Raw genomic sequence first — 24465 nt, forward strand, 5'->3', positions numbered from 1 at the left:
GCCCTCTGATGATACTCACACGCAACTCCCCGAATCTTGAGAGGCTGCAATGAAATTTCTTTTCCCAACACTGAACTTATTCTCTAGAAGCATTTAACCCAAGCGGCATCTGACAGACAAGCCCCCAATGGCCTGAGCATGCCAGATCAACTCATTCTCGAGCTGATTCACCAGGTGAAGCTGTGGACCTGGGCGACCCACCCATGGAGGGAGAGTGAAGATGTCAAAGGGAAGACGTGGCTGTAAGTTTCACCTGGAGGCCTCACATGAAGTTTAATCAAGCTGTAAAATACTCAAGATGTCCAGTGTATAAGGACTATTTCACTTTTGTGTGTGAGACAGAACTAAAACTTCAAAGCTATTTGTCTTTTTATCTAAGATTAGCCATCATGCAAAAACTTACTGGTCAAGCAGATAATAAAATACACAGATCCCATGGAAGGGTTTTTGTACATTTCAGTCCTTGCAGATAACAAAGCCATTATCCACCCTGCATGGTCCTGAGAGTGAGTTCCTTCAATTCTGAAAGCTGCCAGTCCTGCCAGCGCCTGGAGGGTTCATGTGTTATAAATTCTCGAAGCTCTTTTAGCTGCAGTCTGGGCATCTGGTGACTCTTCGTCCTCTTCCTCGGTCCGCTTGTGTTTTAAGAACAAGTCAGACTTTAAGAAGCGGCTGTAACTGTCATACTTCATGAGGTTGAAGATCTAAGGGAAAAGGAAAATTATAAATCATTTAATTTTTATTAAATACCTATCATGTGCTGGGGCTTTCCAGGTGGCACAGTGGCAAAGAACCCTCCTGCCAATGCAGGAGACACAGGAGACGAGGATTCGATCTCTGGGTCGGGAAGATCCCCTGAAGGAAGAAATGGCAACCCACTCCAGTATTCTTGCCTGGAAAATTCTACGGACAGAGGAGCCTGTAGGGGCTACAGTCCATGGGGTGACAAAGAGTTGGACACGAATGAGCAACTGAACGTGAGCACGATCGTGTGCCAAGGAGTGCACATGCATGCCAAACACCCAAGGAAAGCTAAAGTAAGTCTTGTGGTAGACCAGGCAGATTTCCTGGATGTTTAGGGTCACTATGAAATTATCTCCATGGAATACAAGAGCTTAAAGAGCACAAGCAAATCTATATTTTTCATGGAAGTCTAGATTCATACAGCATTGATGCACACCCTTGGATCAAGAGGTACTTTAAGAATCACCACTTAAAAAAAAATAGAATTACCACTGTATTCGGATTAGATATTACAGGGATGTGGGTCTCCAGGAACTTGAAGTAGCAGAAGAGAAGCCATATCTGTAGAGACGATGAAATAAAGGCCACTATCATATCAGACGATGCTAATATTTAGACCCCCGGAAGTCTGGCAACAAAGGTCTTACACAAACCTATTATTACGCCAAGAAACAAAATGCGGCATATTCAGTGCAGGGCAGAGAAGTGGAATGACAAGCTCAGGCAGGAGGGGCTTTGGGAACAGGCCCTAATTAAAGAAAATAGCAGTCAGCTGCAGGATGCAGACACCTGCTCGCTCACACAGGCCCAGAAGCGCCTCTCTGGGAAAGCAGTCATTCTAATGCACACTTGCCAGCTGCGAGGGGAGGACCCCTGACGCATTAGAGGACTGGCGCCTGCTGCACCCCAAGTTCACAAAGAGCTCCCCCCTTCTAAGCCAGAGTCCCTGTCCCCAACATTCTTCTCCTCCAACGCCTCCCCAGGCTTTGCTGCAGTCCTCCTTTGCCCTGCCAAGGGGTCGGAACAGGGGAAACAAAAGGAAGCACTTTCTGGCTGTCGAGGGACAGTCTCTTATTTTGAGAAGTTTCTCTCCCATCTCAGACCTTCCCACTGGACTCTCAGGACATTGTGCAGACTGAAAATTCACATCACGCAACCTGGCACCTTCACTGACTGCACCGCCATGGGCTCGACAAACAGAAAGTTCCAGGGGCATCTAGAAAGACGCTCACTGCCAGGCGGGGTCACCAAGTGGGTGGTAAAATATCTTTTAAACCCGCCCTCTCGCCACAGGCACATAAACTGCTTTGCAAATGAAACGCCTGACGGTGTCCACGGACTCTGAACATCTGGCTGGGGGCTGGGAGAACTGGAACTTGGGCTTGACACCTTCGTTTTCCCAAGACAGCTCCAATCAGGAGAGGACCGCCTACATCGTTTTGCTCTCAGCCGGGTTTGGACTTTGGGTTTTCCTAAAACACTTGAACTGCTGTTTGCCCTTCTGTGAGTGCCCTTCCAGTCTGGTCAAACTGTTCAGAAGGAGTGTGCCTCCAAAGGCCCCTACCTTGCGCCTCTCCAGAGTGGGCCTCTATTTTGTAGCAATCTTGTCATCTTAGACCGCTTCAGTAAGGTTCGGAGAAAGTATTCATTAAAGCCAAAAACCTCCCAGAAAATACAAAAATCATAGGCAGGGGTGAGGCAGGAGATGCGAAATGCCAATAGTATGTCGCGCAGGTGTGTTACCATCCCTCATCACCACCTGCATTATTCAGCCCTTCCAGGCACAGGAACCTCCAAAGGGGACTCTGAGACACCCATCCAGTTCACCGTTTGAAATGATGCTCGAAATCTGACCAATGAAACCAGGCTCGTGAGTGCCCCCGACCCAGGGAACCAAGCCCCTACCCCCTCCTCCCAACCAGGCCCGCAGCAGATGGGACCCAGCACCACCAGCAGGATGCGGTTCGACCCAAGTGTCTCATCTGAGTCTCTGCGTGTGGGAGTGGTGCATCCTGTTTGCCTGCTGCAGCTCTTCGAGAAAAGAAGAAAGGCCGGGGCTGGAGGCGCCCGGCCCGAGGTGGTGGGGGAGGGGGGAGGGCAGGTGGTTCCAGCAGCAGGGCTCAACCTCTGGGAGATGCTTGGCTCTCCCTTCTGCACACTTGGAGCCAGCAAGCTCAGGGAGAGGGGGCTACAAACTATTTAACAAGAGCGCAAGGACCACTCCCAGCTGTGGGCGGGTGTGAGGTGCCCGTGGAGGCCCTCGAGCTGGGGTTTCCCTTTTCAGGAGCCCTCACCTGCCTCCTGGTGAAACCGAGTCACCAGGTAGCAGCTGGAGGCATCAGACCAAGACAGATCTGAAGAAGGAAAGGAGTGTGGCTACCAAGAGCCTCATTTTCTGGGGATAGGAACTGCCTGGGATCTCTGATGGGGTCTTCACTGCCACCAGCAAAGGGTCTCCTGGGCACTGGCCTTGGGGTTCATGGCAATAGGCAGCTTCAACCCAGGGCCCCTCGTGGGTACTCAGCAATGATGACTTAGAGAGTGTCCTAAAAATCTCTTTCAAGAAAGTAGCCAAGGCTGACCACAGTAGCCTTCATCACAGGGCACATGGTCACAATGGAGGTTCACCCAGTGAATGAGTGGGGCCCATCCACTGAGCAATGACAGAAGGGCTGAGGAAACAATTCAAGGTGCACCAGCCCCAGAAACGGTGCCTTCAAACCACATGCCAGGCAGAGCATGGGGCAGCCTCTCTAATCTCCACTGAACCGCTGAGGGCCCTGAACACACAAGGGAAAAAACCGGGCCCAGGAGGTATGTTGCTTTGCCCCAGTGGCTGGAATATTGTCAGCTCAGCTGCCATGACAAGTACCAACAACTGATGACTTGAAAAGCAGAAATTTCCCTTCTCAGGGCTCTGAAGGCTGAAAGTCCAAGATCAAGGTGACTGCAGGGCTGGTTTCTCCTGAGGACTCTGTCCTTGGCTTGTAGGTGGCCGTCTTCCCCAGCGTCTTCATCTGGTCTCTCCTCTGTGTGTGTCTATGTCCTAATCTCCTCTCCTTAGAAGGACACTGGTCAGATTGAATTAGGACGCACCCCAAGGACCTCATTTAATCACCTCTTTGAAGACCCCCATCTCCAACTAGTCACACTCTGAGGTCCTGGAGCTTAGGAGTCTGACATCTGAATTTGAGGGAGGACACGATTCAGCCTGTGACAGTGAGCAAAAGAGACTGGCAGGATGCAAACACTGGCCGTCCAGCTCTCAAGCCCACACGCCTACCTTCGGGCCATCCCACCACTCGTATGGCAGAGTGAGAGGTAGTCACTAAAAACGAAGATTGTGCAGAGTTTAATGTGGAAAAATGAACATGAGTGTCAAGTGACTGAACACCGAATGTTTAAAGTTCACTAAAACTGAAAACAATGACCCCAGATACATTCTCTAATGTGTTAGCTTGTGTATTTAAGTGGGAAATAAATATCCCCAAAGGTCAGTATAGGAGGTTGAACAATGTGTCCCCCAAACTGACATCCACCTGGAACCTCAGAATGTGACTTTATTTAGGAATAGGGTTAGCTGAGGATCTCGGGATGACATCATCCTGATTTAGTTCAGTTCAGTTCAGTCGCTCAGTCGTGTCTGACTCTTTGTGACCCCATGAATCGCAGCATGCCAGGCCTCCCTGTCCATCACCAACTCCTGGAGTTCACTCAAACTCATCTCCATCAAGTCGGTGATGCCATCCAGCCATCTCATCCTCTGTCATCCCCTTCTCCTCCTGCCCCCAATCCCTTCCAACATCAGAGTCTTTTCCAATGAGTCAACTCTTCGCATGAGGTGGCCAAAGTACTGGAGTTTCAGCTTTAGCATCAGTCCTTCCAAAGACCAGCCAGGGCCAATCTCCTCTAGAATGAAGTGGTTGGATCTCCTTGCAGTCCAAGGGACTCTCAAGAGTCTTCTCCAACACCACAGTTCAAAAGCATCAATTCTTCTGCGCTCAGCTTTCTTCACAGTTCAACTCACATCCATACATGACCACTGGATTTAAGGTGGGCCCTAAATCCAAGGGGGCTTTCTTTGTGGCTCAGACAGTAAAGCATTTGCCTCCAGTACAAGAGACCTGGTTTCAATCCCTGGATCAGGAAGACCCCCTGGAGGAGGACATGGCAACCCACTCCAGTATCCTTGCCTGGAGAATCCCATGGACAGAGGAGCCTGGCGGGCTATAGTCCATGAGGTGGCAAAGAGACACAATTGAGCAACTTTTCCCTTCACTAAGTCCAAGGAGTGATGTCCTTATAAGAAAAAAAAAAGAGAGAGAGCACACAGAGAGATAAACAACCAGGAGAAGCCCATGTGAAGACAGGGGCTGGAGGGATGCAGCAATAAGCCAGGGACACCAAGGATTGCCAGGAGCCACCAGGAGCTGGAAGAGAAGAATAGAGTCTCCCCTCCAACTTTCAGAGGAAGCACGGCCCTGCCTGACACTCAGGTTTCAGACTTCTGGCCTCCTGAGCTGTGAGAGAGGAAAAAAAAAAAAAAAAAAGACTATTTTCTTAAGCCACTTAGTTTGCAATCATCTATTACGACAGCTCTTGGAAATGAACACAGGTAAATTATTGACTTCATCTCACTCCTGCTTAAGCGCAGAAAATGAGATGGCCCTTAGGGGTTCCAGAAGGCTCCACAAAACCAGGACTCTCTGATGGGAGAACTGGACTCACCAGGGCTGGACTGTGGTCATCAGCCTGACCACGCACCTCAAGTTGTCTGCAGGGAAGCGAAAGAAGAAGGTGTACCCAGGTGGGCTGGGACTGTGGATAGTGGACCACAGACCAAGGGGGCAGAGCTCTAACTAACACAGACAGCCTTTTGGGGAGACGGGCTGCCGACCAAGCAGAAAACCCAAGTTGGCAGCAAAGCTGCATTTGTATCATTTTTTTTTTTTCGCCAACACAGCTGTGTCCGCGCAGGTTTCAGATTTCAGCAGCCCCACATCTGGGAGCTACATACCAGGACTGTAAATCGCTTAGTGTTTTGGCCTTGGAATCTAACCCTTAGTCTGCTGGAGGTGGGACTCACAGTGAAAATCAAGAAGGGAGGCTTCCTGCCACGAGGGCCCCCAACTCATGGTTGATACACAGCAAGATGCCCCACCCTCCCCAGACCCCAGACAGCGCAACTAATTAGGATTTGCCTTTCCGTGACGGAAAATATCCATGAGGGGCTGTGATTTGAGACTGTTTTGTCTGCCGCTCTGGAAAGGATTCCCTCACGGACACACACTCAGTCGTGTAGAGAATGAGACGCTTAACCAGCTTTGAGGGCCCCTCCGTGGAAGCTTCATCCCTGTCTCAATCAAGTACATTGCAGGCCTAATAAATCTTCTAACCCATCTTAGAAGACAAGATGGCAGTCCAGTGGTTTGGACTCTGCATTTCCACTGCAAGGGGCACAAGTTCCATCCCTGGTCTGCTGGGGAGCTGAGACCCCGCATGCCATGTGACATGGTCCCTCCAAAAAAACAAAAAACGCAAGGACAGTAAAGACCTAAACACATACACGGCAAAGCCTTCCACCAATGTAATTTCAACTGAGTGCCAAGAGGAAAAAACATGAAACCTTTCCTGCAACAGAAAATTTTATTAATGGGATTTCATATTTGCTTCAAGCACTTGATTTAGTTTTGATGTGAAAATGACTGCAAAAGTGCACGTGTCCACAAATTGCAGTTCTAGAATGTAACTGCACATGTACACTACAGACAAACTTTCACCCCACGCAAATAGATGCAAAGTGTGAAGAGAGCCAGCCCTCATGCAAGGATCAGCTGGGTGCTGTAGAGGCTCCTGGGGCAGGGGCACAGCTGGGGACACCCCCACCGCTGGATCAAAGACCACCTTCCCCTCTAGTGAAGGGGGGATGGGAGAGGAGGCCCGAGGGCAGCTGGCGGAGAGCGGGAGAGGAGACAAAGCTCAGGTCGGCCCCGGTCCCAAAGCTCCGGGGAAGGCCACATAGAAGGTTGCGTCACCTGGATGTTGCTCCTGCTTCTGGAACAGGCCCCCTTAGAGGTGGACCATGTGCCAGGGTGAAGTCAGAACTCCAGAGAGAGGCCGAACACACATGGAGACAGTGGCCCCTGCCCCAGGTGAAATCCCCTCGCGAGCCCACGGGTCTGGTGCTATCACATTGTCGGGGGCTGGAGTAGGGAGGAGGTGGCCATCCACTTGTTCCTGAAGTCCCTAATCCTCAAATCCAAAGCTGAAATGACACACCTTCTGCATGGGGTGAAGGTGTTTTATCCTTGCCTTTTGCCATCACGGAGAGAGTTCAGAGCTATACTGGTACCCACTCCCCCCTTCTTTCCTTAAACACTATTTTAAAGTTGTTAAAAAAAAAAAAAAAGATATTTCAAACGCTGTCCTTCCTGCCCCACCCTCAGAAGCCAAAGGGCTGTGGCAAACGCCAGGATCCAGCGCTCCTTGCATTTGAGTGGAAACCCACAAACTGCTCTTTCTGGCTGTGCCCGTTGGAACATGCCATTTTCTGGACTGGGCTTGATCTTTGGGAGCAAAGGTCAGCTGGCACCAAGACTGAGGTGCCCAGGAACCCCTCTCCAGCCACCATCACAGACTACCAGCTGTTCCAGCCCTTCTTACTGAGGTAGACAAAGGAAGCGATTCGTACTTCTTGGGGTCTGGGGAAATTCAAAGAAACGACACTGCTAAAAAAAAAAAAAAAAAAAGAGAGAGAGGTCTGGTGCTTGGTTCCTTTCTCTGTCAAGGATGTGGCTGGGAGCATTGACACCTCACTGAAGTCTTTCTTTTTTTTAAAAAAACATCAGAGGTTGAGGACTTCCTTTTCAGTGGAAAAAACCTGCCTCCACTCTCCTCCCCAGACCAGACTTAGCATGCATCAACCCTGAAGCCTGAGGGCCTCCTGGAAAGCTTCAAAATCTGCAGTAAGGAGAAAGAGCACCCTGCCCCCTCAAACCTGCAGCCTTCTCTTTCATGGTCCCATGAGCAAGGATCTTCCCTCTTCTTCAATCTCCTTGCTGTCCTAGGAACCCCATCATTCTACGCTGTGGAATTCAACCCAGAAGCTTCAGAGCAAGACAGGCATGTAAATGGGTGCCCAGAAACTTGTGGAGCAGAATTCTGTTCTAAATCTTTCATCTGCCACAACCTCAAGTCACTGAGCAGATTTCAAAGTGCTCCATTTTCAAACGTTCAGGGTCTGGAGGGATACACAACATGAGGCAGAAAGCGAGAGCGAAGAGGCAGGAACTGGGGAATTTTAGCCTTTCTTGTCATCTTCTGGATGGTGTCATTTTCTCCTCTTAATCTTTACGATGCACATAGTAATTGTACAATTGTTCAGTCGCTCAGTCGTGTCCAGCTCTTTGTGAACCCATGGACTGCAGCACACCAGGCTTCCCTGTCCTTTACTATCTCCCTGAGTTTTCTCAAACTCATGTCTATTGAGTCAATGATACCATCCAACCATCTCATCCTCGGTCACCCTCTTCTCCTCTTGCCTTCAATCTTTCCCAGCATCAGGGTCTTTTCCAATGAGTCAGCTCTTGCTTTTTTTTTTTTTTGCAATTAAAAATAACTTAAAAAATTAACTTGTCCAGGGGACTGGTGCTCCAGTGGCTAAGACTCCAAGTCTCTACTACAGGGGCATGGGTTTGATCCCTGGTCGGGGAACTAGGATTCCGCAGGCTGTGTGGGGCACAGCCAAAAACAAAATTGACTTGTTCAGAATCCTGGGCGAGCCAGTAACAGGATGTGATCATGGCTAGCAGTGGCTTAGCGGGTTCCTCTGCTGGCCTTCCTCCCTGGAGCTCCAGCCAAGTGGATGAGCAGGACGCCTAGCTGTCAAGGCCAGCACAGACAGGCGCCATCACTTCTCATACAAAGAAAAGCACGTTAGGCTGCTGTGACCAATTTGATCTCTTTAGGTTGTAGTTAATTCTCAGTGTCTCAGTGACTGCTGGGAATGTTCTAGAATTAGCCAGGGCTGGAGGTACAGGAGAGGACGACTGAGCAAGGAAGGCCAAGGGGGAGAAAAGAGAAGAAGGTAAGCGTGTTGGTTGGTCTCTGAATGCCAAAGACCATGCCGCCGTACCAGCCCCCAAGAAGGGAAGAAGGCGGCAGAGACCAGAAACAGAACAGTGAGAATAAACACCACGGCTTCCCACGGAGCTCGGGCCTCACAGGGCAACCATGTGGCAGCAAGAGTCCAGCTGAACCAGCAGCGCTGGATTCTTGCCCCCTTTCACCTCTTCCAGCTCTGGGAGCTCGGGCTAGCCAGGTCACCTCCCCCTCTAGGGAACTTTCTCCCATAAACTGAGGTGCCAGGTCCCACCTTCCCCAAGACCACTTGAGAGTCAGATGGGAGGCACACACTGAGGCACTGTGTAGACTCTGCAGAAGTGCAGCCTGAGTGTTTTCCCAGGACTCACTAAAGTGTAGAAAACTGCCATATACATTATTTGGTGCTTTTTTAAAAAAAATGTGGGGCCCTGAGGCTCACTGAGGGTAAGCCACATGAATTCTGCTACATTTCTGAAAGCCACACTAGCCAGGATTTCTGCTTCTCTGGTGGCTCAGATGGTAAAGAATCTGCCTGCAATACAGGAGACGCAGATTCCATCCCTCGGTTGGGAAGATCCCCTGGAGAAGGGAATGGCTACCCACTCCAGTATTCTTGTCTGGAGAATCCCACGGACAGAGGAGCCTGGCAGGCTACAGTCCTTGGGGTCACACAGAGTTGGTCATGACTGAGCGACTAATACTTTCAATACTTTTCTCCACCTCAGCACCATTGACATTTTGAACCGGATACATCTGCATCGGGGGAGGAGGGTGGGGGGTCGGCCCTGTGCACTGCAGGGGGTTTCACAGCATCCTGGCCTCTACCCGTTAGGTGCCAGGAGCATGCCCACTCCACTTGTGACAACCAAAAATGTCTCCAGACACTGCCCATTCCCCAGAGGGGCAAAACCGCCCCCTGTTAAGAACTGCTGCATGAGGGCAATTTAAAGGACACACGCACAGTTTACACTCATGGAATTAACACTTACAGATTGCACACCAGCCTCTAGGTTAGCACTTCACAGACACGAGTGCATTTCATCCTCACAACTGCCTTATCATAACCCATATTTCACAAACGAGGAAACTGAAGCTCAGACAAGGATGGCATCTTGCCCAAAGTTTCACAGCTGCTAAATGCTCAAGTCAAAGAAAAGAGAGACACGTCTAAAGGCACAAGGTTGTGGCCATCAGGGAGTGACTTTTTAACACGGGTCCTTGAAGGCTCGCGGACTGCCTTGCGGTGGTGCCTGGAGAGGCAGCCATGTTTGCCGAGAGCCCTGAGTTACCAGTGAGGCCACAGAAGCCACACCAGGCAGCAGGACGCAGCTGGGGGGCGGGGGGATGGAGGCCATCCTGGATCATAAGCTCGCGCTTCCCCTCCTGCCTAACCCAACATACAGTGATGATGACATGAGTGTGAGCTCGGTGTCCAGGAAGTGATGGGCAGGGAGCAGGGAGCGAGGGGGCAGGGAGTCAGGCCATTGGGTACAGAGATGAGCCATGCTCAGGAGACTGTGGGTGCGCAACTGACTTTCTAGTAGCAGAGATGGCTGTGCACTGAGTCATCTGCATTCCCTTGCCACCCACCCCCGATGAAGGACGGAAGCAGCTGGCATCAGGGGTCAGAGCCAAGGGGCCTGGCTTTCAAGAGGACCAAACCTTATGAGCCCAGCTGGCACATAGTCACCATTGAAATTAAACTGGTTCCCTCAGGGCCTAACCCCAGCCGGTCCCTCCCAACTTAGCTTCTTCTATCTCCCTCCTTCCCCTCCAGCCACACTGACCTCTTCCAACACACCCAGTGGATTCCTGCCCCAGGGCCTTTGCGTGTGCTGGAAGGTCCTGCCCCCGTCTTCTCACCTGGCTCCCCCTTCTGCCACTCGGATCTTCAAGGAGTACTCCCTGATCACTAGACCCCTCTCGGTCACTCTTAGCCCCATTGCCTATTGTATTTCCGATCCTCATGGTTAGTCAGATGCCAATTTCCTCACTGCACTCACAGTTCCAAGCACAGTCCCTGGTACATAGCAGGCCCCCCACCAATATTAATAGCATAAAAGAATGAAAGAAAAAACAACTTCACACACCAGCAAACCAACTAGAACCGAAATAGACCTCCCAGGGAAAATTTTTTTTTTTTAATGTGGACCATCTTTAAAGTCTTTATTGAACTTGTTACAATATTGCTTCTGGGTTTTTTGTTATGTGCGGTTTTTTTTTAATATTTTGTTTTTTTTGGTCCCTAGGCATGTGAGATCTTAACTCCCTGACCCAGGGTCAAACCTGCACCCCTTGCTTTGGAAGGTGAAGTCTTAACCACTGCACCACCAGGGAATTCCCCCAGGGGAATTTTGAAGATTAAAAAGTCGCTGCAGTGAATTGCGATTCATTGAAGAAATCAACTCTTTGTAAGATCATCTCCTCCCCATTCCAGCTTCCTGAAACTTAACTTTATCCAACGACAGCCTTTGACTATAGGCTGAAGTTCCCAAGGATGCTCCCAGTACTACTCTTGCCTCCCCTGGCCTTACTAGCGCGTGCTCAGCAACACAACTGGGCCCCATCAGCAGAGCAAAATTAAATCAGAAAACAATCTCTCCAACGACAAATTTTCTAGATAACAAAGTGTTAAGCCTCCAAACTTCTCTTAAGATATCATTTTAATAAGTATGCAATTCTTATTAAAAGATCTAACACACTCTACAGTGACTATGCTGACCACAATGTAAGTTTTGCTTGACATTTTAGGGTCATTAGGATCACCCGCTGCATCACCATCCTGCAGTACTGGGATGCCCCGACTGTGGTGTGCGGGACTGTGGTCCCCCGTGCGTGGTGGTTCCCAATCACTGAGCTATGGTTTCGTGTTTTTAGTATCATTTTCTGCCTCCTCCTTGGCTGTTAGCCATTGCTTCTTGCAGCTCCTCACTCCACAGCCTCTACCAGCACTTCAAATAGGCTGTGAACTGAAAAAACCAAAATGTGTTAGAATTGTGTGTAAACCAAGAATCAATAGGACCTCAGCAAAGATCCAAGAAGCTCTCCTTTAAATGAGATTCATGGATGTCAAGTCATCTCATCTGATGCTCAAGGAAGATTTTCCCATCCTTCTAGGCTTCAGCTGTGCTCCAAAGTCCTTGCTGCCCTAATAGCAGCCTCCAGGGCTTGGAGCAATGTCCAGCATGGGGAGGGGTTATGGCTCCCTAAAGCTTTCCTGGTGAGCTAGTGCTGAAAGCAGCCTGCTCAGAAAGCTCAGCCATAAAGCCAAGTGGTGCTGAATGAAGTCAAGGCTTCCCTAGTAGCTCAGCTGGTAAAGAATCTGCCTGCAATGCAGGAGACCTGGGTTCAATCCCTGGGTCGGGAAGATCCTCTGGAGAAGGAAATGGCAACCCACTCCAGCACTCTCTTGCCTGGAGAATTCCATGGACAGAAGAGCCTGGCTGAATGAAGTCAGAGCCGCTGAGAAGGGTTTTTAAGTTATCTGAAGTCTTGTGGTTCCAAACATGCTCTCCTCTGCTTCACTCTCCTTAGGAACACAGGGCTCTCATGGGGGCCTTTGGAGAGCAAAGAACCACAAACCGTGCTGAGCATGCATTTTGATGGTTACCAGCAAGGCCCCTGAGAGACAGAGTTTTCTGATGCGAAACAGAACCCAGAGTCCCTCACAGGGACTCACTATGGAATCAACCCAGATTCCAAGTACCCGTGCTGTGCTCGGTTGCTCAGTCATGTCCTACTCTTTGTGACCCTTTGGGCTGCAGCCCACCAAGCTCCTCTGTCCATGGGATTTCCCAGGCAACGATATTGGAGTGGTTCGCCATTTTCTCCTCCAGGGGATCTTCCCAACCCAGGGATTGAACCCGCGTCCCCTGCAGCTCTGGATTTCTTACCGTTGAGCCTCTGGGGAAGCCCCTCCAAGTACCTTGCTTCCATCCAGTTATGCCCAAGGAAGACGGTTAGTACCTCTCTCTCCTCCTCAAGTAAATGACTTTCAACAACAGGATATAAAAGTACTTTCTTCACAGGAAGTAGTGTGAACTGCATTGTGCCACATTTGTTAGATGTGTGTACACATGCATATTTACAGGAAAAAAATGATGGAAAGTCTAGACATCAGATGTTAGTGATTCGCTTCAAGTATAAAATTATGAATTTTTTCATTTTTATATTTTGGTTTCCCAAGTTTCTTTTGTTGTGTACATATAATTTTTCTAGCTAGGCAGATGAAAGATTTTTTTAACAAAAATTATTTTTTAAATGTTTCTGGGGCTTGCCTGGTGGTCCAGGGGCTAAGACTCCAGGCTTCCACTGGAGGTGAGCATGGGTTCAATCCCTGGGTAGGGAACTAAGATCTCACATGCTGCATGGTGAGGCCAAAAAACAAAATTAAATTAAAATATTTTTGTCACTTAAAAACATCATCCTCGGTCCCTTGTACTTCCTCTTTTCTGCACCAGCTAAACCTCCCGAGGTCTGAATCCAGTGGGGGTGCCCTGGTCACAGCAGTCCAGCTCCTTTTTGAGACGTGTTGCAGGCCTAACTCTCACAGGAGAGCAGGGTCTTTGGGAGATCGAGGTGAGAGCAGCCCACCTCATTCCTTGCTGCTGCCTGGGCTTCTGCAGTCCCGGAAAAGGGCCGTATTCACATGTAACCCCTCTGCTCCAGCTCCTGGAGCTTTGAGGAGCTGTGAGGGGCTGTGTGAGTCCAGAGTACAGTCTTATTTTTTTCCCTTTGGCCACACCTCATGCCGTGTGGAACTTTCCCGACCAGGGATCCAACCTGAGCCCTGTGCAGTGCAAGCACAGAGTCTTAACCACTGCACTGCCAGGGAAGCCCCCAGAGTACAGTCTGTGAAGGCAGGTGCATCAGCCTCCAGCATGTCCTAGACCTATGGGACTCTGTGCTAACAAACCATGTAGTGTCCCGAACCTTGCTTTTCTCATCATCAAAATGGGAGCACAACTCCTCACTGGAGATTAAATGAGATGATACGTGCCAAGGGGGCACAGAAGGGCGCCCCTGAAGTGTGGACATTGTTCTTATGGAGAACACCTAGAACACAGGAGTGTCCGTGCAGGGTCTCAGCCTGGCCTCCCTTCACAGTACCCTAGGAAGCTTGTAAATGGTTCTGAGGTCGGGGTGAAGCAGAGACTCCCATGTGGCTCCAGCCACAAGCACTGCCTTTAACCTTGCCTTCCTTTCCCTCCACAAGCTCATGTCCACAGCATCCCTCCCATCTGCTCGACGTCACCACCTCCAGGAGGCCCTCAACAAGTCTCCCATGCTAACTGTAGAGTTCCTCCCAGATTTGAGGTCGAATTCATGTGGAATTTGCGTTTGCCACTGTACCCACTGGAAAACGTTCTCAAGTTAATTCTCATATTTGTAATTTCTACCTATTTGTTTTCTATCTGATGTTGAGCAGATGAAGCTTTCTGGATGCTGGGACATGCTCTGGGCTCTGTGCACAATCCAGCTGATCAAAAAACAAGGCCAACTGATGCTGTAGACCAGTGGCTTCCAAAGTGTAGTCTCAGAACCTGCAGTGTCAACATCACCTAGGGGTTTGCTAGGAGAGCAAGGTCTCAACTCACCTGGAAACCCTCAAGTCTGCTAGTCCAGTTTCTCTTTTAACAAACCCTCCAGGTGGCTCTGGGCTTGCTCATGTTGGAGGATTGCTAAATTAAGCTAAGACCTAGTCTCCACCTGTGGGCCAAAGAAGGCCTTTGCTTCCCCAATAAGAATAGAGCCAGCAGAAGTTAGCAATCTGTCAGTGTTCCACGGTCCACGGGTGTGTATATAATGTTTCACAAGAACAGAACCTGCTGTGAATAGTCACATCTGCAAACACGTATCCGAAAAAAACCTCTGCAGTACAGTTTCAGCCTGTTGCCTATTTTATTGGTGGCATTCCTCATATGACAATTCACCAGAAAACTAAAGTTGATCCCTTAGAAATCCATTTTTTAAACCTAACTTTTCCTGCATTAAGTGGACTACGTTGACAAAGTGGACCACGGGCCAACTGAAATAGATGGTGAAGTTTGGATATTTTTACAAAAGCCTCAGGTTCCCTGGAGAAGGCAATGGCACCCCACTCCAGTACTCTTGCCTGGAAAATCCCATGGACGGAGGAGCCTGGTAGGCTGCAGTCCATGGGGTTGCAAAGAGTTGGACACGACTAAGCAACTTCAGTTTCACTTTCACTTTCACTTTTCACTTTCATGCATTGGAGATGGAAATGGCAACCCACTCCAGTGTTCTCGCCTGGAGAATCTCAAGGACAGCGGAGCTTGGTGGGCTGCCGTCTATGGGGTCGCACAGAGTTGGACACAACTGACGCGACTTAGCAGCAGCAGCAGCAGGTTCCCTGCCACTTCGGGTCTTGTGCTTGCTTTTCTGGACTTATCTGGCTGCTCCCACCTTTAGCAGTTATCACACGTTGCTACCTCAGTGTGGGTGCCTCAAACAGCTCCAGCCTCCCTTCTAATCTGGTAGAGAAGACTTGACAACCCTGCGTGGTCAAAGTATGAGTAGACCAAGAGTAAAGAGGCCTGAGGGCGGTTCCAATGGGTCAAATCCTGGGCCTGGCAGGCCAGCCTGTCTCTTTCACCAACCACGCCCCCTCCATGTGCCTCAGGCCACCCAGATGGATGGGACTGCTTCTGGGGGTTCAGTATTTAGTTTTAACTGAATTCTTCCAAACCAAGAGGTGGGCAGAAATGTCAGTTTTGCCATCAAGGTGCAGCTGGGGAAGTCAGGTTACCTGGTCCTGAAGCTTCTGGAACATCAGTGGATGCGGTTCCTCCAGGATCTTCTCATTGAGGCGGGACTGGCCCTCGACGTTGACTTGGGATGAGGCCTTGCTGGACAGAAAGGTCACGTAGATCTCCTTTGCCTTTTCCTGCATCTGTGGGGAGATATGGAGAGCCTGTCTGTTATCTGCGAACACAGCCCTTGCCAGCCAGAGCCCAGAAGGAACCACTGCTGGAAGAGCCGCGGGGGATCTAGCTGTGGCTCCAGAGCTAAGCTGAATGAGGAGGTCAGGGGGGTGGGAGGCTCATGGTCACCCTGCCCCGTCCCCTGCCCTTCAATGCATCTGTGGCCACATCGCCCGCCTCAAAATCTACACTATTCATTCCGAAATGAGGACAGGAAGAATCCCAGCCCAGAGCGCAGGACATTCAGTAGCATTCACGACCATCCTGTGAATTCTCCAAACTAAGGCCTCATGAGAAAACTTTCTTGCTGTTCTTTAGTCACTCAGTCGTGCCCAGTTCTTTGTGACCCCACGGACCGTAGCCGGTCAGGCTCCTCTGTCCACGGGACTTCCCAAGCAAGAGTTCTGGAGTGGGTTGCCATTTCCTTCTCCAGGGCATCTTCCCAACCCAAGGACTGAATCTGCACCTCCTGCACTGGCAGGCGCCAGGAAAAGGAATGAAGGGCTGACACATTCTGCAACGTCGATGAGCCCTGAAAGCATTATGCTCAGTGAAGGAAGTCAGACACGAAAGGCTACATGTTGCATGATTCTACTCATATGAAACATTTAGAACAGGCAACTCCATAGAGACGGAGAGATAAGTGGCTGGCTCGGGGAGGGGGAAACAGGGAGTGACTGCTTAACGAGTAAGGGCTTTGTTTGCAGTGATAAACAATTTCTGGAACTAGACAGTGGTGATAGCCGTTTAATACTGTGAATGTATTCAATGCCACTGAACTTTAAAATGGTTAAAATGGGAAACATGAGAGCCCTAAAAATGGTTAGCATGGTAAAATGTATGTCTATTTTATCATGGGTGTGCTCGGTCATTTAGTCATGTCCAACTCTTTGCAACCCTATGGACTGTATCCTGCCAGGCTCCTCTGTCCACAGGATTATCCTGGCAAGAATACTGGAGTGGGTTGCCGTTTCCTTCTCCAGGGGATCTCCCCAACTCAGAGACTGGATTTGCCTCTCCTGTATTGGAAGGCAGATTCTTTACCTCTGAGCCACCAGGGACGCCCCATGGGAACATTATTCAGCCATAAAAAGGAATGAAGGACTGACATTCTGCAACATTGATGAGCCCTGAAAGCATTATGCTCAGTGAAGGAAACGAGACATGAAAGGCTACATGTTACATGATTCTATTCATATGAAATATTTAGAATAGGCAACTCCACAGAGACAGAGAGAGAAGTGGTTGGCTCGAGGAGGGGGAAATGGGGAGAACCACCCAAGAAGCCGCACATTCTTTACAGCCATTGGCAGGCAGATTCTTTACCACTGAGCCACCAGGGAAGCCCCTTTTATTTCACCACAATACCAAAAAAATCAAGTTAAACCATGAACACATATCCCAGCCAGTGATCAAGCCCCTACTAAGTGCCAAACACATGCTAGGCATTTTACATCTATGGTCCAATTTCCTTAATCCCTTAGGAGTCCAGCAAAGTGCCATCTTCCTGTTACTGCCATGTCCCTGATGAGGACACAGAGGCCAGGAGGGGTGGTATGGCTTATCCATGAAGCCTGCAGAGAGACATGGGACGATCTGCCTCCCAAGCCTTGCGTTTCTGCTCAGTTTCACACTGGTGACATACATTATCTGCCCCCTCCCTGCCCCCGGTGATGCACTGTCAGCCCTGCAGGACTGGGGGTTGTTTTCCCAGAACTAGAGATGAGCATTAGCAAGAGATAGAACACTGTCGCCTGCCCTGAACCCCAAGTGCAGTCAGGCCAGAAGGCATCAGCCCTAAATAGGCACTGCCCTGGGAGGGCTTGTCAGCGGGGTTGGAAAAGGTATGCACAGCTGCACTTAGGCGGCACCAAAACCCAGCAGTGACCGGTGCAGGAACGTGTTGTTCAGTCGCTAAGTAGTGTCTGACTCTTTGCGACCCCATGGACTGCAGCACGCCAGGCTTCCCTGTCTATCACCAACTCCTGGAGCTTGCTCAAACTCATGTCCATCGAGTCAGTGATGCCATCCAACCATCTCATCCTCTGTCATCCCCTTCTCCTCCCGCCTTCAATCTTTCCCGGCATCAGGGTCTTTTCCAATGATGGCAAACGCTTTGTCTTACAAACAGCAGGCTTCCACACGAGGGTCCTGCAGGACACCCCCTGAAGGCTGTCTGCTCTCTGACTTCCTGTGCTCACCCCGCACAAGGCTGTGTCTCCAAACATTAGAGCCTCAGGAGTAGCCCACCCTACAGAGGAAGCCAGACAATAAAAGCCTCGGAAATGGAGCTGCGGAGCTATGATTTGTGCGGGAAGCCAGGGGCTTCTCAGGGTCTGCGTAGAAAACTCCACTCTCTCTAGATAGCCCACCTGGGGTCCTGCATGCTGCAGGACTTGGCCTAGGAAACCCCAGGCTGTGAAAACCCTTTGGACTCATAGAAACCACCAGAAGGCTTCAACACTTCATGCTGAAAGGAGGACAGAAGCAATCCTTTCACTTCTTTTGGTTCCGGGGACTAGCAAACAAAAGATCCCATGAGAAGGAGGTCTGATCCATCTCCCATCCCCCAGAAGGAAAACCCTGGGGAGAAGTGCGGGAAGACCACCCAGCTGGGAGCCTTAAGGTAAGTGGCTGTTGCAGGGGACAGGCCAGGAGGCCATCGAGGAGACCCAGGGGGCCTGTGCATCGGGGCCGCCCACCCCTCCAAAACCCACTCATTTCAGGAAGCTCTGAGCCTCCCTCCCACCACCCCCATTCTGTCAGAAAGGAACGTTTTTGGAAAACCACTTCCTGTTTCAACGATAATTCATAAAAGCAGACTTTTAACCATTTAGATTAGCAAACTCCATGTAGGGCCCTAGAAGAAGAAATGGCTTTAGGCCTCCCCTCCCCCTTGAACATTCACTCACACACACACACACACACACACACACACACATTTTCCAGATGGATCCAGGCTGTCTTGGGTGGTTCTGAAAAGAAGAAGTGTAATGAGTAGCTTGAGGCTTAGAGGTGGGGGTGGGGGGAGCAGGAAGCAGGCTTAGGGGGACGCCTGCAGGTGTACAGGCCTTGGGCCTCTCAGCCCCCCCATGTGTCCGCTACTACCCCAGCATCTGTCGAAGAGTGAAGGGTCCCCGAGGTGCCCAGACATGGGCCACCCTCATCTCTGGCTGATGGCTCAGGGTGACAGCTTCGTGGGCAGAGCTTATCTGGCCGGGGTAGGAAGCGTGACTGAGAAGGGAAACCCTGAGACTGCTGACCACAAGCTGGTCACAGGAAGGCCTGGTGTCCACGCTGAGGACACGTAACAAAAAAGAAGAAGCGGGTCTCTCGAGTTATTTGGGGATATTTTCCAGAGCGTGGTTAACCCTATTCTAGTTCCTGTCGGGACAGGGTGAGACCATTCCCCACTGGTGGGGCCCCCCCGGGTCTAGGACCCTGGGTGTGATGTGGAAGGATGGCTGGCCACTCTCCTCCGCCGTTCCAGCCTCCGCCAGAGCATCTGCACCGCCGTGGACAGCAGCCACACCCGGCTCTCAACCCTGCCCCAGAAGGTGCTGGAAAAGGATCGCCCCTGGGTGCAGATGATGACTCCCGGCATCAAGCTGAGAACCCCCGTTAGAAGCCATGTGTAGCCAGGTCTGCCTCCCAGACACGGTGGTCCCCAGCCCCTCTGCCCAGGGCCCTCCTCCCAGCCCAGCAGCGCATCAGCCAACAGAAACATCAGCACTCAAACGCCGCTCCCAGCAAGTGCACGTTTAGGAGAAGCAAACCCACTTGAGTACCATCAGGCCCAGAAAGAGAAATCGACCCAGAACAAAGGCAAAGGCATTTGCAGACCATAGTGCGGATGAGCACTGCTCTGTATGTTCCGGCTTCTCTCACTCATTAGTGAGTGTGCTTTAGCTTTATCCACTGGGAGAAATAAAAGCTTTTACTCCACATGCCCCTGTAGTTAATGACTTCTCACTGAAACATCTCAAAAGAAAGCACAAGTGCATTTTCTGTCTCCACTTTCTCCCTTCCACCTGCTCCCCTGTCCCTGGCTCCTGCCTTCCCACCGGCTCATCCGACACCCTTCTTCTGGACCGCTCTCCAGGCCCCTACCCTGCTCACCCCCATTGCCCTCTCGGGATTCTCCAACACCTCGCTGCATCTGTCTCCTTTGCCAGCTCCCGTCCCTCTGTCCCCCTCACCCCTGCAAATTCTGGGGTTTCCCGAGTTTGGCCCCAGGCTGACCACTTTCCTAACCACATGGTCTCCAAGGATTTCAGCCCATTCCTCTGCCCCAAGCAACTTACCATGCAGATAACTGGTGTCTAGAATTGTGGGCTTAGATATCCCACAGACATCTCACACCTAAAACCAAGGAAAGGAATGGTCCCCTTTTGGCCTGGGGGGTCCCCCTGTATCCACTCCAGGAACCTGGGGATGGTGATCCCCTAACACCCCACTCATCCCTGCACCCTGCCTGTCACTGAGTCCTGCTCACCTGGCCTCCGTCAGCCCCTCCCTTGCTGTTCCCATCACTCTGCCAGAGACGGACAATGGGTCAGGACACATAAGAAAAGGCAAGGCTCGAGCCACGCACTACCTGTGTTACTATCAGCTTCAGAAAGAGACTGAGGCAAGGAAAAGTTCAAGTGAACGACTTGAGATAACTTCTGAGAAGGGGCTCAGGAAATGGAAAGCAGTTGGAGGAACAGTGAATGACACTGCAAAGAGCAGCAGGAAGAAACCTGGGCCCTGCAAGTTTGTGGGGGGTGGGGGGCTGCAAAGTAGCATCCCCAAATGGCAGGAACTCAAGGGCATCTGGGAACCCAGGCGAGAGGGATGAAGAGGGCAGCAGGAAGAAGCCATGAGACCCCCAGGTTCTGACCCCCAGCCCTGAGCAGTTGTCTCCTCCCTCCCGACCCACCTACCACGCCCACCCCCCAGCCTGGAGTTTTCTTCTCTTGAAGACAGAGGAAAGGCAGGAGGGAAAGGAAGAGAGGCCAAACTGAATACAAGGGTTAACTGAAAATCCACACACAGACACGCAGCAAATTTCTCCCAACCCAGCTCATTGGAAATACATTCAGTTTATAAGCCTATCAGGCTTGCCACCACCAGGATGAGAGGGCCTCAGTCTATAGAAAACAGAAGCGGAAAAAATTCCATAGAAAGATTTAAAGATAAAGTTGAAATCTCCAAAAGAAAATGTAGGAACTGAAAGGTACAAAGATGAAAAGCTCGGAGGGAAAGACGAGGAAACTGAAGACTCAGTCCAGGGGAGGAGGGCCATCATTGGGAGAGAAACCAGAGAGAACGGAAGGAAAGAAGTTTCAAAAAAATAATGATAATAAAAATACGAGAACATTTCCCAGAACTACAAATTTCCAGATGAAAAGGCTCCAGAAAATGTCCCACACAGTGAATGCACCTCACCCCACTCCCAAGCCTCTGACTGTACAGCTTTAGAATATTGGTGATGAAAAGAGGGCCTTATGTTATTCTGGAGAGAAAAAGCAAAGAAAACGAAAGAGCTTACATGTAACATACTGATTCGTAACAAAAATGGAAGATAATGGGACAATAGCTTCAAAGTTCTGAAAGAGTTTTAACCTGAAATTCAATTTTATGCCCTGTTGAATTATCCATGAAGCGGGAGAATAGCAAAACAATTAACATTTTCACTCAATAAGATCTTTAAAGGTCTACCTGCCATGTGCCCTTTCTCAAGAAGTTATGACTAGTCTTGTTCCATTAAGATGAGGAAGTGACTCAGGACAAGCAAAGGCCTGGGTCCAGATGGCAGGAGAGGGGCAAACGGAGTGGCCACTGGCAGCAAAGAAAGACCTGGGAACGTCCGGGTGGGAGCTGTGGTCAGAGGGCCCCAGGAAGGGCCCCCAGGGGAACCCGGACTGCAGAGATGACGAGAGGCCTGAGCCACATTATAACAAGAAGCATTTCACAGGCTACTAGAAAGTATAAAAAGAAGAAAAGCAAAAAAATAGTCCAGGAACTTCTCTAGTGGTCCAGTGGTTAAGAATCTGCCTGCCAATACAGGGAACACAGTTTGGATCTCTGGTCCGGGAAGATCCCACATGCCTCGGGGAAACTAAGTCCGTGCTCCACAACCGCTGGACCCACGCTCAGGAGAGTAGCCCCCACTTGCTGTGGCCAGAGAAAGCCTACAAGTAGCATGGAAGATCCATGGACAGAGGAGCCTGGTGGGCTACAGTCCATGGGGTCGCAAAGAGTCAGACACGGCTGGGCGACTTCAGTTTTCTTTTATAGACCCCTCCCTCTGGTTAACTCTAAAGCACTATAAAAAGGCAAGGTGCTGTTTGTTACATTTAAGTACCAGTGCAAGTTGCTCTCAAAGCTTTGATTATTAGAAATCTTGCACCACCCCACCACTTCCCCACCCCGACTCAGTTTGGTTTTTACAAATCTGTAGGAGCTGCTGTATCCGTTTCAATCATTGTCACATAGTAAATAGGCCCTTTACACATGAGCTGATGAATGAATGAGTAACAGTGAATGAATGAATGAGGGATAGCCAAAGAACAAACACCTTCTTGGAGCTTTTTCAGAGGTTTTAAAGGACATGAATGTTGCTCTGTGTTAGAAGGTAGATGTATCTCCCATGCTAACTCACGGGGAAGAGGCCCTTTAGAGAAAAATGTCAAACCATAAAGAAATTGCCAAGGGAGAGAACGGCTCTGAAAGCTGTCTGCAGAATAGGAACACCTGGCAGTTACAACCCTCAGGAACCCCGAGACGGGAGCTGGGCAGGCATCACCTCCCAACTTCCTAAAGCCCCAGCATCCCCCACCGTAAACAGAGCGCTGAGACCCTCCCAAACTAAAGGGTTGCTTTCCCGCCTGCCAGGGGGCAACACACAGACCAGGGAGGGCAGTGAAGGCCCAGCATGGGTCCACTGTTTGGAGTTTCTGAGAATTCAAACCCCAGCAGAACAGACGGAATGCCCCTTTCTCAAGTCTACCCCTAAAACTGCGACTGCAGCTCAAGGTGAGCAGGGAGGCCAGGATCCTGCCCACTGTGGGTCCCCAGGGGTCAGCTGACCTGAGTGGAGACCAGGGAGGACCCAGTGAGCCAGGGACCATCCTAGGCTTGGGACAGAAGACAAAGCTCGCCAACCTTAGAGAGCCCTCATGATAAAGGAAAAGCCAAATCGCACAGGAGATAAATAAATATAAGGTACCAGGTAAGTTGGTAAGAGCTTATGGAGCTATCTGACTGGATCACGACAGTAAAAGAACGAAAACAACACCCAGCACAGGTCCAGTCGAAACCGAGGCAAAGGTGAGACATGGCCTCCATCTTGCAACTGCCTTAGTTCACGGCAGAGACAGACAGTCAACAAACTCCCTGCCGGCTCAGACGTGACGAGTCCGATTGTGAAATGCAGTTGGGCTGACTTCTCCCTGGGCCATGTCCTCCTCTGCATCTTAAAATTAGTGAAGCAGAACTTAGTTCTGGTTTTACTTCCCTGCGGCTGGACCTGCAAGACGGTCTAGAGAGAGAGCCGGGCTGCATTCCCGGCTCTGTCTGCACCGAGCCCAGGGGGCCATGGGCGAGCCGCAGCCTAACCTCTTAGACCGCAGCCCCAGTGTCTGGGAAGGGGGGGAATGGTCAGGACGCTGAGTGTGATGACTGGGAAGGAGGTGTGGACCCCATTGGCCTCCTGGATGGGATGCTCCATCTGTCCCAGAGCCGTCCACATCCGCACGCAGCTGATGGGCAAGGCAGCGTTCACTGCCCTGAAGCAACATCCACACCTCAGGGCTGGGGGTGCAGAGAGGGGCTGCTGGATTCTGGAGGCTCTGGCTGTAGGAGCTGGATGGGCCCATGCACTCCCAGCCTGTGGCTTTCCAGTCTTTACCTTGGCATCCGGGTTCTCCAGCCATGACCCCACCTCCCTCCCAGCACAATGTGCAAACAGGCACAGTGAAGCCAGCCTGCCTCTGAACATGAGCCTCCTGCCGCCTGGTCTTCCTTCAGCTCTTCTCTCCAGGCCTTCCTCCCCACAGGCTGTGCCCTCTTCCGGGAACACTCCGCCCACCCTCGACCTCACCCCCATCCCCAAACTCCACTGAGGTGTCAGCTGAAGAGTCACTTCCCCAGAGCCCTGTCCAACACCGACTGCCTGTGCTCCCACGGAACCTGCACTTCCCATTTCTGGGCTCGTCGCACTTGCAAAGGCTTGGCGAACAGGGAGCTTCCGCTCTCGGGGCCTGTTCCCTAAAGAGGCTTGGCTGTCTCGTCCCCCTGTGTCGCCCATGCTTTCTACAAGGCCTGGCCCTGAGCAGGTGCACCGTGAGGGTCTGGCAAACTCCACTGAATGGAAGGGCATGTCAGCGTCACGGGCAGGGACACCTGGGAGGCTCAGCAGGCAAGTTCAAGTCCCAGCTCAGCCGTGCAGGGACCTCTGCTGCCCGGTTTGCATATAGAGGAGCGGCTGGCTGACTGGTCAGCCCCTCACACCTCCAACACACAAACTGAGGCAGAATAATGGCCATCTGTCCATCTGTCCCACTTGACTCTGAGCTAGGGCTTTAAGGTGAGGCCAGATGAATCCATTGCAGGTCAGCATTTATCGACAGTGGCCCCTGGGCTCTGGGGTGGGTGCTGGCAGCCAAGAAGAGCAATGGGTGAGACAACA

At 50.8% G+C, this 24465-nt stretch overlaps 1 protein-coding gene across 1 annotated transcript in view; it reads right to left on the reverse strand.

Moving 5' to 3' along the window:
* Nucleotides 1–396: 396 nt before the first annotated feature.
* The window catches only part of RGS10 (regulator of G protein signaling 10), a 39074-nt gene continuing 15005 nt past the window's right edge, over nt 397–24465 (reverse strand). Inside the window, exons 4-5 of the mRNA XM_068961728.1 lie at nt 15617–15760; nt 397–704 (exon numbers count right to left, since the gene is read on the reverse strand). Coding sequence (XP_068817829.1) covers nt 558–704; nt 15617–15760 — 291 coding nt within the window. The 3' untranslated portion in view covers nt 397–557. The remainder of the gene's footprint in view (nt 705–15616; nt 15761–24465) is intronic.

Source organism: Capricornis sumatraensis, chromosome 23, assembly GCF_032405125.1.
Source record: "Capricornis sumatraensis isolate serow.1 chromosome 23, serow.2, whole genome shotgun sequence".
NCBI classification, from domain to species: Eukaryota; Metazoa; Chordata; class Mammalia; order Artiodactyla; family Bovidae; genus Capricornis; species Capricornis sumatraensis.